Below are 16,444 nucleotides of genomic sequence, written 5' to 3'. Positions count from 1 at the left end.
AAATTTTCCACTAAATATACCCCAAATTTTCTTACAAATCTTCCTATCTATCTTTCTCTAAATCTTCGTCCAAATCTTCCTCCAAATCTTCGTCCAAATCTTTCTTCAAATTTTCCTTCAAATCTTCCTTCAAATCTTCCTTCAAATCTTCCTTCAAATTTTCCTTCAAATCATCCGCAAAATCTTCCTCCAAATCTTCCTCCAAATCTTCCTCCAAATCTTCCTCCAAATCTTCCTCCAAATCTTCCTCCAAATCTTCCAACAAATCTTCGTTCAAATCTTCCTCAAAATATTCCTTTAAATCTTCATCTAAATCCTCCTCTAACCTTCATCCACATCTTCCTCCAAAATTTCATCCAGATCTTCCTCCAAATTTCCCTCCAAAGTTTCATCCAAATCTTCTTCAAAATCATCCTACAAATCTTCCTCCAAATCTTCCTTCATATCCTCCAAATCTTCCTCTAAATCTTCCTTTAAATCTTCCTCCAAATCCACTACCAAATCTTCCCCCCAATCTTCCTCTAAATCTTCCTCCAAATATTCCTACAAATCTTCCTTCAGATTTTCCTTCAAATCTTCCTCTAAATAATTCCCTAAATCTTCCTCCAAATCTTCCACCAAATCTTCGTAAAAATCTTCCTCAAAATCTTCCTTTAAATCTTCGTCTAAATCTTCCTCTAACCTTCATCCACATCTTCCTCCAAAATTTCATCCAGATCTTCCTCCAAATTTTCTTCCAAAGCTTCATCCAAATCTTCCTCAAAATCTACTACCAAATCTTCCTCCCAATCTTCCTTCTTCCAAATATTCCTGCAAATCTTCTTACCTATCTTCTTTTAAATCTTCGTCCAAATCTCCCTCAAAATCTTCGCCCAAATCTTTCTCCAAATCTTCCTCCAAATCATCCTTCAAATCTTCCTTCAAATTTTCCTTCAAATCTTCCTTCAAATCGTCCTTTAAATTTTCCTTCAAATCATCCTCCAAATCTTCCACAAAATCTTCCTTCAAATCTTTCTCCAAATCTTCCTCCAAATCACCTTTTCGTCCAAATCTTCCTCTTTCTCCCAATATTTCTCCATATCTTCCTCCAGATCTTTCTTAAAATCTTCCTCCGAAACCTCCTCCGAATCTTCATTCAAATCTGGACGTGATTTCAATCTCAATTTGATTACTTGGAGTGGCTCAAATCCAAGTTATTTTGTCAATTTATTTTTGATTTGATCTAGTTTTTCACCATTGGGCAGACCTTTCAAGACAACCTTAAACATACGTTCAGTTATGGTGTCGTAAGTGAAAGATTCTGGAGAAGACGTTTGAATCTGTTCAAGGTTTCAGCCAATACACGGCCAGTTTGAACTGAAAACTTGAATTGTACGAAAATCAAAAGTTCCTTGCGACAAGCATTGAAATCGGAAGTGGTTATCACAATAGGGGGGGGGACCTTTTTCTGGGATTTTTGCCTGGATGATGAATCATTCTCATCATCCGTGAGCATATCAAATTGAGTGCTCAAATGAATTTCATCAGAAGGGGGATCATACGATTGTCCTTCTCTTTTGCGTTTAAGCGCCATGGCGGCAGGAGTTTCTACAAATCGACTTCAAAGCAGATTACTATAATAATCCGAAGGATCGAAGAAGAATTTCCCTGATCGATATCCAAGCAGGATTACCTCTGGTAGGGTCCAAACAAAAATAAAAGAGGAATAAGAATCAAACAAGGTAGAACATTTCCTAGTAATATTCAGCACTGAGAAGGTAGCTTTAGGTAGCAGTAACACCGGCTTGCAAATAGATTCAGACGAAAAGGTGTTAAGTCACGAAAGGTCAGGAAGTCACGAAAAGGTGTTAGGTTTTAAACGCGTATAAGTTTGTCATTTATATCATGAGCACTTCCATTATCGATTTTGACTCAACTTGGAGTTTATTATTTTTAGTCTTGCTATGGCAACATTAAGTTATCTGATGTACATACTAAATTAATTTCATACGACACTTATGAGTAACTGCCACATGCTGAGTAATAAGTAATTGAAAAGGGCATTTTTATAAATAAGATCGTTAATATCGCATACCGGCTTCTGGACCACTGTACATTTTTAAATTGTCCTCTTCCCTGGAGGCAACCGAGAGATGTCTGAAATAATTATTTTGAACCATAATATATGAATTCATAATAATTAATCAAATTAAAAAATCATTTTATTTTGACAACACTAAATGTTCAGGCTCCTTGCCAAAATTGAACTTCTGATCCAGTGCAAATAATGTGCAGCAAGGCTCAACTGTTCAACTTGATATCTCTAATTTTGGCTAGAGAATCGTCAAGCTTTTCCTGGAAGATAAAAATAGCTGCCTCGACTAAATTGCTCCCACGGAAACAACTAATCCAAAAACACGCACGCCATCCTCCTCGAAGCCTACAACAATCACATCCCTCTACTACTGACAGCTTGATACGCCAAGTCGAGTCCATTGCTCTGATTGTTACATCGCAATTGATGTCAGCGCATTAAACGAGCCCTCATCCAAACTCCCTTCCTCCTACCGACGGTGAACTATGGCGATCCCAATCCCTCGCGATCCCCACCCCATCGTCCACCAACCATCTCGCTTAAGGAAACTGAAAAACGCACGGCCTGCATCTTCACGACCAATTAAAGCAACTCAAATTTAGGTTACTCATAGACTGAGTAAAAATTTTCTAGATTTTCCAGGAAAAACTTTTCTAATGTGAGGAAAATCGAGACAGGTTTCACATATTAGTAAACACCTAGACTGAGAAAAATGTTCCTCAATTTCCCTCAAATTCGAGCCCATTTTTGAGGAAAAGCGGAGGCAAATGCTATTCTCTCTCAGTCTACAAGTGACCTACGTTTTTGCTATTTTGAGTTATTATCCACTCACTTTTGAGTCGATCTCATTGGCCGTGTCCCATCCTTCCGCTGCAGACGATACGACGAACGAAAATACGAATAAAAAAAGTGGAGAAAACTATTTCAAGCCCATTAACCAGCTCATTTCCCAGAGGGCATTTCCTATCGAGTGAGCGGGTGGTTGGCAGACAGAGCCCAGCAAAAATATAGCACAAAATCGATTTCTGCGCTTCGCGCAACCAAGTCGTGAGATAAAATTTAACGCACGATTTTCGCCAGGGTCCAGAGCCTCTCGTCCCGTCGTCGTCGTCGTCGTCGTCCGCGGAACGTGAGACCCCTTGCCCACCCGATACTGCACCACGCGGACGACAACCGAAGGGGATCAATTTCATTGCATCGCTCTGCTTGCTCCGGCCACCCCCGCCATCCCCTCCCCCCACAGCGGCTAGATTTATCCCGAATAGTTCAAGACGACCACACGAATTAAAGCCGTCGAGCGCACACTGACTGGCTGGGGTCAACGTTGTGCGAAAAGAAGATTACTGACGAGATAATAAAGTATAATCTTCGCTTCGGATACGTACCTACGACGGTTGAAATCGAGGCCTCGCCTAGTCCTTCACCACCGCCGCCGTCATCATCGTCGTGTGGGTGTGTGTGTGTGTGTGAAGCTGTGTCAGGGTGTGACCTCCGGGGCTAGATTTAGAGACAGCGCGCGAATCTTAGAGACGCGATTGCGAGCGCCGAACTGGAGCAACGCGGGGAACGCAAATTGCCAAACGAACCGTCCCTGTTTCCTGGGAATCGCAATAGAGCGCCGCTGACTGTTCAAAAGTAGCATCGGATCCGCGAACCGCAACCGACCGGTCACTGCACTCGTTTAGTTTTATATATTTTTTTTCGCATTTTCGGACCCTTCCAGGAACGGCTCACGAAGCACACGATCGCTGCGTCCAGCCGGGTCCCTCCAGCCCTCGAAATGAAGGTCAATAATCTTGATTGCAATTAACCCGTCAATCCGCCGTCGAAGGAGTGAAGTTCGATGCTCCTCCACTGCGAGCAAGGATACCACGACGGCTAGGGCCTGATGGTCTGTAGCTGCAATTGTTCGTTCGGCGGCGCGCGGTATTGTGTAATCGAAGAAAGCACGTGCGCCCAATTTTTTTTTCGGGCGCATCAGCTGGTCGCATATAGGTATATTTTTTCATTGTTTACCAGTAGGGGAGAGCGAAGAAAGTGCGTGTGAATTTTTGCTCATTTACATCATCGCCGACCGTTCAACAACGTTGTTCAGGCGGAGTCCTTCCGGCGTGTTGTGTTGGAATTCTTATCTTTTTACTTTTTCGGTCGTTTTTTTGCCTGCCCGTGCTCAACGCTCAACAGGTGGTGACTCGGAAATGGGCTCGTGCGTAAATTTTTCTTCGACTCGTTTATTGCTTGTTCCTCCTTTGGTCGAATGATGTAATTGGATTGGGTGGCCGTCCGTCCGTCCGTCGTCGTCGTCGTCGAAGGGCTACATATGGCTGCGGAAAGGTTCTCTCGTTTTTCAAGGAGTATGGTCAGTTTAACAAGGTTAAAGCGGGGAGTAATGCACCTTGGAGGGTATGATGGATTTTGGACAATCGAGTCACACTGAATTTTGACCTTTATATATGGTATGGTGCATCTAGGGGCTGTCCATATACCAAGTGGACGGCTTAGGGGGGGGAGGGGGTCAGTGAATGTCCACGCTTCATACAAATTTCAATGCATGATTGTCCACGCAGGGGGAGGGAGATGGTCTAAAATCTTTTAAAACATCATCATCCAACAACATCCACGCTCTGCTCCAGCTACCAATTTATAGGTTGAAAGCTATCAAGAACGAAGTAACTTACCACTCTCCATTTTGAGGTATCGTGCCATTAACACAGGAAACGAGCTCGTAAAACTGAACTTTCGAGAATGGTAATTTTTTTCCATAATATTCCAGAAGCCTTACAGACATCTACCAGAGGTCCTGTGGACTTCTAACATAAGTTTTGGATATTTCTACCAGAGGTTCTGGGAACTTCTACCAGTTCTGCAGGTCTTCATGTGCACTTCTTCCAGATCTACCTGTAAAATTCTTCCCGATCATCCTATGGGCATCCTCTAAATCTGCCTGTGGCCTTTGTCCAATCTTCCTCCAAATCTTCCTCCAAATCTTCTTCCAAATCTTCCTCCAAATCTTCCTCCACATCTTCCTCCAAATCATCCTCAAAATTTTCCTCCAAATCCTTCCAAATCTTCCTCTTCCTTTAAATCTTCCCCCAAACCTTCCTTAACATCTTCACTCAGATTTTCCTGTGAACTTTCTTCAAATCTTCTTCCAAATCTTCCTCCAAATCTTCCTCCAAATCTTTCCCAAAATATTCCTACAAATGTTCATCCAAATATTTCTCCAAATTTACCTCCAAATCTCCTCCAAATCTTCCTCCAATTTTTCCTCCAAATTTTCTACAAAATATTCCTCCAAATTTTTTTCCAAATCTTCCCCCAAACCTTCCTTAACATCTTTACTCAGATTTTCATATGAACTTGCTTCAAATCTTCCTCCAAATGTTTCCCCAAATCTTCCTACAAATCGTCCTCCAAATCTTTATTCAAATCTTCCTCCAAATCTTCCTCCAAATCTTCTTCTAAATCTTCTTCTAAATCTTCTTCTAAATCTTTCTGCAAATATTCCTCCAAAGCTTCCTCTAAATCTTCCTCCAGATCTTCTTGCAAATCTTCCTCCAGATCTACTTCCAAACCTTCTTGCAAATCTTCCTCTAAATCTTCCTCTAAATCTTAATCTAAATCTTCCTCCAAATCTTCCTCCAAATCTTCCTTGAAATCTTTCTCAAAATCATCCTCAAAATCTTCCTCCAAATCTTTCTCCAAATATCCTTCCAAATCTTCCTCCAAATCTTTCCAAAAATCTTCCTCTAAATTTTCCTCAAAATCTTCCTCCAAATCTTCCTCCAAATCTTCTTCAAATCTTCCTTCAAATCTTCCTTCAAATCTTTCTTCAAATCTTCCTTCAAATCATTCCCCAAATCTTCCTCCAAGTCTTTTTGCAAATCTTTCTTCAAATCTTCCTCAAAATTTTCGAAAAAATCTTCCTCCAAATCTTCCTACAAATTTTTCTCCTCATTTTTCTCTAAATCTTTCTTCAAACCTTCATCCAAAGTTTTCTTCAAATCTTCCTCCAAATATTCTTTCAAATCTTCATTCAAATCTTCCTCAGACTCATCATCTAAATTATCCTCCAAATCTTTTTCCAAATCTTCCTACAAATCTTCCCCCAAACCTTCCTTAACATCTGCACTCAGATTTTTCCTATGAACTTGCTTCAAATCTTCCTCCAAATTTTACCTCAAATCTTCTTACAAATCTTGCTACAAATCTACCTCCAAATCTTCATTAAAATCTTCTTCCAAATCTTCATCTAAATCTTCCTCCAAATCATTCTCAAAATCTTACTCCATATATTCACCCAAATCTTCCTCCAAGTCTGCCAACAAATCTTATACAAAATTTTCCTCAAAAATTCCTGTAAACTTCCTCCAGATTCTACTCCTGTGCACTTTATCCAGATCTTCCAAGTCTGTCAACAAATCTTATACAAAATTTTCCTCAAACATTCCTGTAAACTTTCTCCAGATTCTACTCCTGTGTACTTTATCCCGATCTTCCTGTAGACTCCCTGCAGATTTTCCTGAGGACATCCTGCAGGTCTTCCTTCGAACTTTCTCCAAATATTCCTGTGACCTTCCTTCAGATCGTCATGCGAACTTACGCCAGATCTACCAGTGGACTTCCTCCTGATCCACCAATGAACTTCCTCCAGATTTCCTATGGCCTTCCTCAAGATCCAGGTCTTACTGTGAAGTATCTCCAAACCTTCCTGTCAACTCCCTCCAGATCTTGCTGTGGACCTCCTCTAGATCTTCTTGTAGACTTCCTCCAGATCTTGCTATGGAATTCCTGTACATCCTTCTGTGTACTTCCACTAGATTTCCCTGTAAATTTCCTCCAGATCTTCCTGTGGAGTTCCTTCAGATCTTTCTGTGGAAATCTCCCAAATCCTCCTTCCTCAAGGTCTTCGCCAGATCTTACTGTGAACTTCCTCCAGATCTTTTGTGGGCTTTCTCCTGATATTCGTTCACACTACTTGCAGATCTTCCAGTTGAATTTCTTCCAGATCTTCCTGGAGGAAGACTTCCTCCAGAATTTATTCAGGTCTGCGGATTTTCTCCAGACCTCCGGTGAACTTCTTTCAGAGCTTTTTACGGATTTCCAACCGATCTTCCAGTGGACTTACTGTTGATCTTCATGGAGACTTTCTTTAGATCATCCTGTGGACTCCCTCCAGATTTTTCCAGACTTCCTCCAGGTATTCTTGTGAACTTCTTCCAGATCTTCTTTTTCACTTCCTCCGGATCTTCCTGTGTACTTCCTGTGGACTTCTCTTCTTGTGGATTTCCTCACAGTCTTCTCCAGATATTCCTGCGAACTTCCTCCAGATCATCCTGTGGACATTCTTCAGATTTTCATATGAGCTTCTTCTAGATATTCCTGTGCAATTTCATCAGATCTTTCTATGTACTTCATGTGGACTGCCTCCTGACCTTCCTATGGACTTCCTCAAGGTCCTCTCCAGATCTTCCTGTGAACTTCCTCCAGACCTTCCAGCGGAATTCCTCCACATCCTTGTGTTGGCTTCCACCAGATCTCCTTGTAAACTTCCTCCAGATCATCCTGTGAACTTCGTCCAGATCATCTGGGCAATTGTTCCAGATTTTCCTGAGGAATCCCTCTAGATTTTTCTGTGGACTTCCTCCTGGTATTCCTGTGGACTTTCTTCAAATATTCCAGTGAAGTTCATCCAGATTTTAATGCAAATATACTCCAGCTTTACCTGTGAACTTCCTCCAGATTTTCCTGTGGACTCCCTCCAGGTCTCCAGTGGAGTTTCTCCAGGTATTTCTGTGGACTTTCTCTAGATCTTGCTTTGGACTTCCTGCAGGCCTTCATGCGGACTATCCTCAAGAATTCTATAATCTTGAAACTTTTATTTTTTTTTTCTAAAAACGTAGCTTTTTTATGGAATTGAATTTGAAAATTTGTTGCTATAAATCGTTATATATTTAAAAAAATTTAACAATTTATTTTCATTTCACAAAAGTTTTTATATGATTTTCTGCATTTAAAATAACTAAATATTTAAAGTATGTTTCTGATTCCAGTGACATTAATTGCTTAAATCATTCATGGGGGTAAACCGTGAAAAAAAAACCTGGAATTTAATTTCTTAAATTAAGTGGCAACCCTGCAAGATCTTCCTGTGGACATCGTCCAAATCTTCGTGTGGCCATCCTCTGTGTACCACCCCAAGATTTTTCTGTGGATTTCTTCCAGATTTCCTTATGAACTTCTTCCATATCTTCCCATGGACTTTCAACCAGATCTTCCAGTGAGCTCCTTTCAAATCTTCCTGTGAACTTCCCCTAGGTCTTCCTGGGGATTTCCTTCAAATCTTCCTGTGGTGACCCTCCAGATCTTGCAGTAAACTTCCTCCAGAGCACTCTGTGGATTTCCTCCACGTTTTCCCCCCGAGTTTATCCTGTGTACTTCCTCTAGGTCATCCTGTGAACTTCCTGCAGGTCTTCATGTGCACTTCTTCCAGATATTTCTGCGGAATTCCTCCAGATTCTTCTGTGGACTTCCTCCAGATCATCCTTTGTATTTCCCCCAGGTCGTCCTCTGGTCTTTCTGCGGGTCTTTATGTGCACTTCTTCCAGATCTTCCTGCGGACTTCCTCAAGATTCTTCGGTGGACTTCCTCCAGATATTTCTGTGGACTTCCCCTAGGTCGTCCTGTAAACTTCCTGTAGCTCTTCATGTGCTTTTCTTTCAGATATTTCTGCGGACTTCTACCAGATCCTTCTGTGGACTACCTCCAGATCTTCCAGTGTGCTTCCTCCACAGATCCTCCTGTGAACGTCCTGCAGGTCTTCATGTGTACTTCTTCCAAATCTTCCTGTGGAATTCCTCCAGATTCATTTGTGGACTTCCTTCAGATCTTTCTGTGAACTTCCTCCAGATCCTCCTGTAGATTTTCTCAAGGCCCTCTCTAGATCTTGGTGTGAACTTGCTCCAGATTTTCCAGTGGATTTACTCCAAATCTTCCAGCGGACTTCCTCCAGATCTTCCTACGGACTCTCTACAGATATTTTCACCTTAACTAATAAACTAATTTTACGCACTTACAAATTTTTACAGAAATCTGTAAAATTTTACCGAAATCTCAACAGCTGAACGCTCGGTACACAGTTTCGCAGATTTCCTGTAATTTTTCACAAATATCTGTAAATTTTTCACAGATATCTGTAAATAATTACAGGAAAACTGTAAAATTGTTTACCAAACGTTCAGCTGTTGAGATTTCGGTAAAATTTTACAGAAATCTGTAAAATAATCTTAGTGTGTAAGGAGTTTGCTTTGAGAATCGTTCGAGAACAGTTGTGCTTTTGCTCCGCTGCGGGTTTTTAGTTTATTTTATTTTTTATTTTTAGTTCGGGCTGTCTTTGTCCTGGCGTGGAGTTTTTCGGTGCTCGCATTTGATTAGTTTGGTGTCCTGGGCACGATAATTTGATTTGGAAAGGTTTGTTGGCTGATGTTTTACTTTGGTTGCTTGGTGTGCTCTCGTTTCCCTTTGTTGCCAGTGTGACTCGACCGCGCCGATCTATTGTTAGGTTTTTGCGATGTGCATTGCTTTTGTGCACAGAGTGATTTGAAAAAGTAAAGTTATAGGTATCTATTTATTATCTGGTTCGAATCGCTGGAGGAAAATAAGCATGGAAGTATCGGGAATGTGCTTCCGGATATATTTATTAGGTGAGTACGTTCCAGTTGAAGATTGTTCTTATACATTTCTCGATCGCATTTTCGAGGGGACGGGCAGTGCGTTTTATGGTCGGTTTGGTTTGGCTGGTGGCTCGACCACGCGTGCTGGTGACGCTATCAGGTAGGCGAAAATTTCCCCTATCTGATGGTGGTGTTGGCATGCGTGAGGGGGATGCCGCTTGCGCCGAATTGGGGATCGAATGCATTGTTTGCGGGAGCGGGTGCATCCCTTCGGAAGAATAATCGACATTAATTTTCATCGATTCCCATTTGCCAGAGGGATGACCTCGATCGTATGAGGCATGTTCCTCGGTTTGTATGGTTAGGTGCCTATGAATAATGCATTATGATTTTTTTTCATGTTGAAGTATGTTTCAATAAGAATATAAATGTCGCGATCGAACATGCAAACTTGGCACTTGACCGATTCGTTTTTGAGGAACGTGGTTGAAGAATGACGGTAGTTACGTTGGATCGTATTTGATTGTGTGGTTTGGTGGTTTTGATGCGGTAGTTTGATGGTGAAAGAAAGGCTGACAAAAAGTAAAATGGCACGCCCCTCGCGCGTTGCTAGCATGCCTCTAGTGTTGAGAATCGAAAATATTTGACAGTGGCTTGTTTACACTTTTAAAGAGAACAACTGGTGCAAGTTTGATCAAAGTAGTCGATCGCGTTCAGAATTAACGTCAAATGGATCTCTAAAGAAGGAAAAAAATTGTGCACAAGCACCTGGAAAATCCGGAGTGCTCTGGTTCCAAGCTGGCTAAAGTGCAAGGCTCTTGTACGACCGTGTTTTGGCGGAACACAAGGGCTGCACTTTGATCGATGACGAAACATACATCAAACTCGATTTTAAGCAGCTTCCCGGTCAAAAGTTTTACATTGCGACTGGACGTATGTGCCGGGAAGATTCAAGTTCGTGTTTGCCGACAAGTTCGCGAAGAAGGCCATGATTTGGCTATTGATTTGCAGTTGTGGCCTGAAAACGGAACCATTCGTCACATCCTCGACTATGATATCCCAAGTTTATATCGAAGAATGCTTGAAAAAGCGTGTATTGCCGTTCATCCGCAAGCACAAGGGCAAAGTCATCTTCTGGCCCGATTTGGCCAGTTGCCACTACTCCAAGGTGGTTCTAGAGTGGTATGCTGCCAACAAGATCGGTTTTGTCCCCAAGCTAATGAATCCTCCGAATTGCCGGGAATTTCGACCAATCGAAAAATACTGGGCAATTTCAAAGCAGCGACTTTGACGAAGCGGCGGGGCAGTCAAGGACATCCAGCAAATGCGGGCAAAATGGAAGAAATGTGCTGATTCCCTGTCTGTTTTCACTGTGCGGGCGCTGATGGGCTCCATCAAGAGGAAGTTTCGAGATTTAGCTTGAACTGGAGAAATGTAACCATCTTATGCTGTAACTTTGAAGTTTCAATAAAAGTACTGTAAAGCAACCATTAATGGACTTTTTAAACTTATGTTATCACGAATTACAGGACTTTTTGTGCGTACCAATTTACTTTTAGTCAGCCTTTATGAAGGAGAAAACAGCCGTTTTAAAACCGAGGTAGCTTTGAAGATATGCAATATATATATATTTTTAAATCGTTTATTTATCCAGGCTCATTTGCCGTAGCTTTGTGGAGCCGATATTCATCGTTTGGGTAACAAAATTACTTAAAACTAACGTTAGTAAAGCGGGGGCCGATTACTCGCGGCTATCTCGAGGTAAGGGGTAACAAATTGTAACAAACGGTAGGGATTGAGAACATAAGGTTTTTTAGAGTAATGTGCTCTTGATCTAGAACTAAGCGACATACTGGAGAAAAAGACAAACATGAGGGTACACCGATGGAGACCTAGCAACTCGAGAGAACACAAGATGACACTAACTACTAAATCCTCAGATCGATCCGTTTTAAAAACACATAAATTAAATTAAAATATTCGAGATCTCGGCTCACCAAGATGTCTCTAACGGGCCGCAAGTGTTGTTTTCCTCGGGCCCTGAGGGATGCGGATAGCTCGGATCTAGCAACACAATGTAGGGTAGCATGACCAAAGCATGTGGTCGATATCGTGGTAGCCACTACCACAAGCGCACAAATTGCTGCCTGCGAGCCCGATTCGGAAGAAATGCGAGTCTAACGAGTAGTGATTAGACATGAGCCTTGACATGACACGTATAAAGTCACGGCTCATGTCCAATCCTTTGAACCATGGCTTGTTTGATACCTTTGGGAGAATAGAATGTAACCATCTTCCCAGATCACTCTTATTCCATTTTTGTTGCCAGTTGGTGAGGACGTGCTGACGGGTAATTGAAAAAAATTCCGCAAAGGCGATTTGTCGATCAAAAATATCGCCTTCCATAGCGCCCACCTAAGCTAGCAAGTCCGCTTTCTCATTACCCGGAATTGAACAGATGAGATGGGACCCAAAGTACTCAATTTAGCTCGGATTTCGGTCAGGAAATACGAGGAGTGCTTCATCGGCCTCATTGATCGAATAGCCTCCAACGAGCTAAGGCTATCAGTAAATATAAAATAGTGATCAGATGGTAGTGAGGCAATTTGCTCTACTGCGTAGAATATGGCTGCTAGTTCCGCAACGTATACGGAAATTCGTTGAATACTCCAAATCCAGTGGAAGCGTTTCTAGTTGACCCATCTGTGAAAAAACTTTTATTGTTACTAACATGGTGGTACTTGTTTGCAAAAATGAAGGGAACAACCATCGACCGATGGTGATCTGGTATTCCACGGATTTTTTGCAACATGGTCAGATCAAAATTTACAGAGGAACTATAAAAGTCTTGGAGGCAAACACGAGAGGAATTGAATGAAGAAGGGCCAATCTCCAGCGTCATGTACTCGTAATAGAGACTCATGAATCTTGTTTGTTGATTTCTGTCGAGCAGCTTCTCAAAGTTTTCTATTACCAATGGGTTCATTACTTCACAACGGATAAGATACCGGAAGGTCAGTTCCGCGAAACGATCTGTCAGTGGGAGAACACCCGCGAGTACTTCGAGGCTCATCGTATGCGTCGAGTGCATACAGCCAAGTGCGATTCGGAGGCAACGGTATTGAACCCGTTGCAGCTTCACTATATGTGTATTCGCCGCGGATGTGCAATATTTGTTCGGTGGTAACATCGTCGCGTCAGTCGTAGTTTACTTTGTGAAGTAAGGGCACGGTAGCCCAAAAGTGTGACAATTTTATGGATTCTGTTCCCGTCTTAGGTAAGGACCAAATCGAAACAACGAATGTCGCGTACAAGTAATCTTTAATGAAGGCAAAAGTGCTTTTTCGTAGCTTTTTTGTCTCCAGGTTTAAAAAATCATCGGTTTTTTTTTTTTTATAATTACTTTATTTGTACAGGCTCAATCGAATAAACTTTACAGAGCCGAGTTATCCTTTGCGTTATACATTATTACTGTCTTAAATTTAAAGTTAAAGGAACTGGACCGAGTACTCGCGGTTGTCTCGAGGTTAGTGGAGATTTGCAATTTTTTGGATGGGAAAAGGGAAGAAGGAGGTTTGAAATGTGGTTTACGATACAACTATTTAATTAATCCTAAAGCATGAAATTATTTCTATTCATCTTGAAAACAAACATTGAAAAAAAAACCCACACGTACAAAATACAAACTAAGCACAAGGTTAATCAAACTTACAATCTAAGGTTCCTTAAAGTAAACATATATGAGTTTCATAAACTCCAGATCGCGTCTAGCCAAAATATCCCGAACTGGAACATTAGGTTGTCTACCTCGAGCCCGAAGGGAATCATAAAAATGTGATCTGACTCCACGATACTCCGCACAAGACCAAAGGATGTGATCAGCGTCCTGGTAACCTTGTCCACATTCACAGAGATTGCTGTCTCCCAACCCCACACGGAACAAGTGAGCGTTTAGACAATAGTGATTGGACATGAGACGAGACATCACGCGTATGAAGTCTCGACTCAAGTCCAACCCTTTGAACCATGCAAACTTCGACACCTTAGGGATAATTGAATGTAGCCAACGTCCCAAGCTCCCTTCACTCCATTGATGTTGCCAGCTAACGAGCGACTGCTGACGATAAATAGAGAAAAATTCACTATAGGCGATCTGTCGATCATAAATGTCGCCTTCCATAGCGCCCACCTTCGCAAGTGAATTCGCCTTCTCATTGCCCAAAATTGAGCAATGCGAAGGGACCCACGCGAAGGTGATGATGAAAGAGCGCACGGATAAAGTACTAAGCAGTTCTCGTATTTTCAAGAGAAAATACGAGAAGTGCTTTACCGGCCTAATGGAACGGATAGCCTCGACAGAACTGAGACTATCCGTAAAAATAAAGTAGTGGTCTGGAAGAAGTGAAGCAATAGTTTCCAAAGTGTAGTGAATTGCTGCCAGTTCAGTCACATACACAGAACAATTTAAATAAAAAAAAAAAATTTAAATACACCAAAACCAGCGGACTCCTCTATTAGAGATCCATCTGTGAAAAACGTTCTGGCAGAATCAACATGGCCAAACTTTGCAGCGTATAATGACGGAGCAATCATAGGACGATGATGCTCTGGAATTCCGCGGATTTCCTGCGTCATAGATAAATCAAAATTCACTGTATTGCCGAAATCGGAGAAGATTACACGATTGGGAATATTTCTTGAAGGGCTGACATCCTGTGTTAAATATAGGTAGTACAAAGTCATAAAACATGTTTGAGGATTTAGCTCCAGAAGCTTCTCAAAATTTTCGATCACCAGTGGGTTCATTACTTCGCAACGGGTGAGGAGCCTAAGAGATAACTCTGAAAAACGGACGGATAGTGGCAACATGCCCGCCAGCACTTCGAGACTCATAGTATGAGTCGAGTGCATGCATCCTAACGCGATACGAAGACAACGATACTGGATCCGTTCCAGCTTGATGATGTGCGTTTTAGCTGCCGACTGGAAACAAAAACTACCGTATTCTAAAACCGATAAAATCGTTGTCCGGTACAACGTCAGAAGATCTTGTGGATGGGCTCCCCACCACGTTCCGGTAATTGTTCGAAAAAAATTGATCCTTTGTTGGCATTTTCGTCTCAGATACTCAATGTGGGATCTCCAGGTGCATTTGGAATCGAACCAGACCCCAAGATATTTAAAAGACATGGAATGAGTGATCGGTTTACCCAAAAGTTGAAGCTTCGGTTGTGCTGGGCTATGCTTCCTAGAAAAAACGACCAACTCAGTTTTCTCCGTGGAGAATTCGATACCTAGCTGAATAGCCCAAGTAGACAAATTGTCCAAGGTATCCTGTAAGGGTCCTTGCAGGTCAACCTCTTTTGGCCCTGTGATAGACACTACGCCGTCATCTGCAAATTGTCTCAACGTGCAATTGTCACTAAGACAGACATCAATTTCTCTAACGTAGAAATTGTACAAAAGGGGGCTTAAACATGAGCCTTGGGGGAGACCCATGTAGCTAAATCGAAAAGCTGTAGAGTTTCCATGAGAAAAGCTCATATGTTTTTCTGACAGCAAATTGTACAAAAAATTATTCATTAATGGAGACAATCCACAAGCGTGGAGTTTCTCTGAAAGAACTTCAACGGATACTGAATCAAAAGCCCCCTTGATATCCAAGAACACAGAAGCCATTTGCTCTTTCTTAGCAAAAGCCAACTGAATTTCCGAGGAAAGCAACGCGAGACAGTCGTTCGTTCCCTTACCCCTACGGAAACCAAATTGAGTATCTGAAAGAAGGTGGTTCGTCTCAACCCATTTGTCGAGGCGAAAAAGGATCATTTTCTCCATCAATTTCCGAATACACGACAGCATCGCGATGGGCCGATACGAATTGTGATCCGACGCGGGTTTATCAGGCTTTTTAATGGCTATCACCCTCACTCGTCTCCAATCGTCGGGAACAATATTGAGCTCCAAGAACTGATTGTACAAGTTCAACATGCGCCTCTTAGCGACGTCTGGGAGGTTTTTCAGCAAGTTGAACTTGATTCTATCAGATCCCGGGGCAGAATTGCCACACGAAACGAGAGCGAGTGAAAGTTCCACCATTGAAAAAGGCTGACTGATTTCGTCTACCGAATTCGCGGTTTCGCGAGGAATCAACTGCGACGGCACAGAATCCGGACACACTTTTCGCGCGAATTTAAGAATCCATTGATCTGAGCATTCCTCGCTTTCGTTGTTAGTAGACCGGTTACGCATTCTTCGCGCCGTACTCCAAAGCGTATTCATAGACGTTTCGCGCGACAATCCGTCTACAAACTGCCGCCAGTAACCCCGTTTTTTGGCCTTGATGAGGCTCTTGAGTTCGCGTTCAAGAGATGTGTATGCGTTGAAATGCTCGCGTGTTCCGCGTTTCCGAAAAAGTTTAAACGCGTCGGACTTTTTACGGTAAACCTCCGTGCATTGTTGATCCCACCAGAGCGATGGTGTTTTCTTACGAATAGACGATCGCGGCACCGGTCGTGTTTGAGCTTGAAGTGCGCTGTCGACGATGAGATTAGAGAGGAAATTATATTCCTCCAACGGCGGAAGCTCTTCCACTGACGATGCTGTATCGTCTATCGCGGATTGGAACTTAGTCCAATAGATGTTACGGGTTAGATCATACGCGACGTTAACGGATTCTGACGAGTTGAACCCACTGGCA

The 16,444-nt window shown here is 42.2% G+C and overlaps 1 protein-coding gene across 1 annotated transcript in view; it reads right to left on the bottom strand.

Moving 5' to 3' along the window:
• Positions 1-43: 43 nt before the first annotated feature.
• LOC135707509 (glutamic acid-rich protein-like) overlaps positions 44-16,444 on the bottom strand; it is a 44,475-nt gene continuing 28,074 nt past the window's right edge. The window contains exons 2-4 of the mRNA XM_065229355.1: positions 1,038-1,141; positions 827-954; positions 44-326 (exon numbers count right to left, since the gene is read on the bottom strand). Of these exons, the coding sequence (XP_065085427.1) occupies positions 44-326; positions 827-954; positions 1,038-1,141 (515 nt within the window). The remainder of the gene's footprint in view (positions 327-826; positions 955-1,037; positions 1,142-16,444) is intronic.

Source organism: Ochlerotatus camptorhynchus, unplaced genomic scaffold (genome assembly GCF_037179485.1).
Source record: "Ochlerotatus camptorhynchus isolate MF236.1 unplaced genomic scaffold, CSIRO-AGI_Acam_v1.1 ptg000313l, whole genome shotgun sequence".
Taxonomy (NCBI): domain Eukaryota; kingdom Metazoa; phylum Arthropoda; class Insecta; order Diptera; family Culicidae; genus Ochlerotatus; species Ochlerotatus camptorhynchus.
Note: the sequence above shows the minus strand (reverse complement) of the source record. Positions and strands in the feature narration are given on the sequence as shown.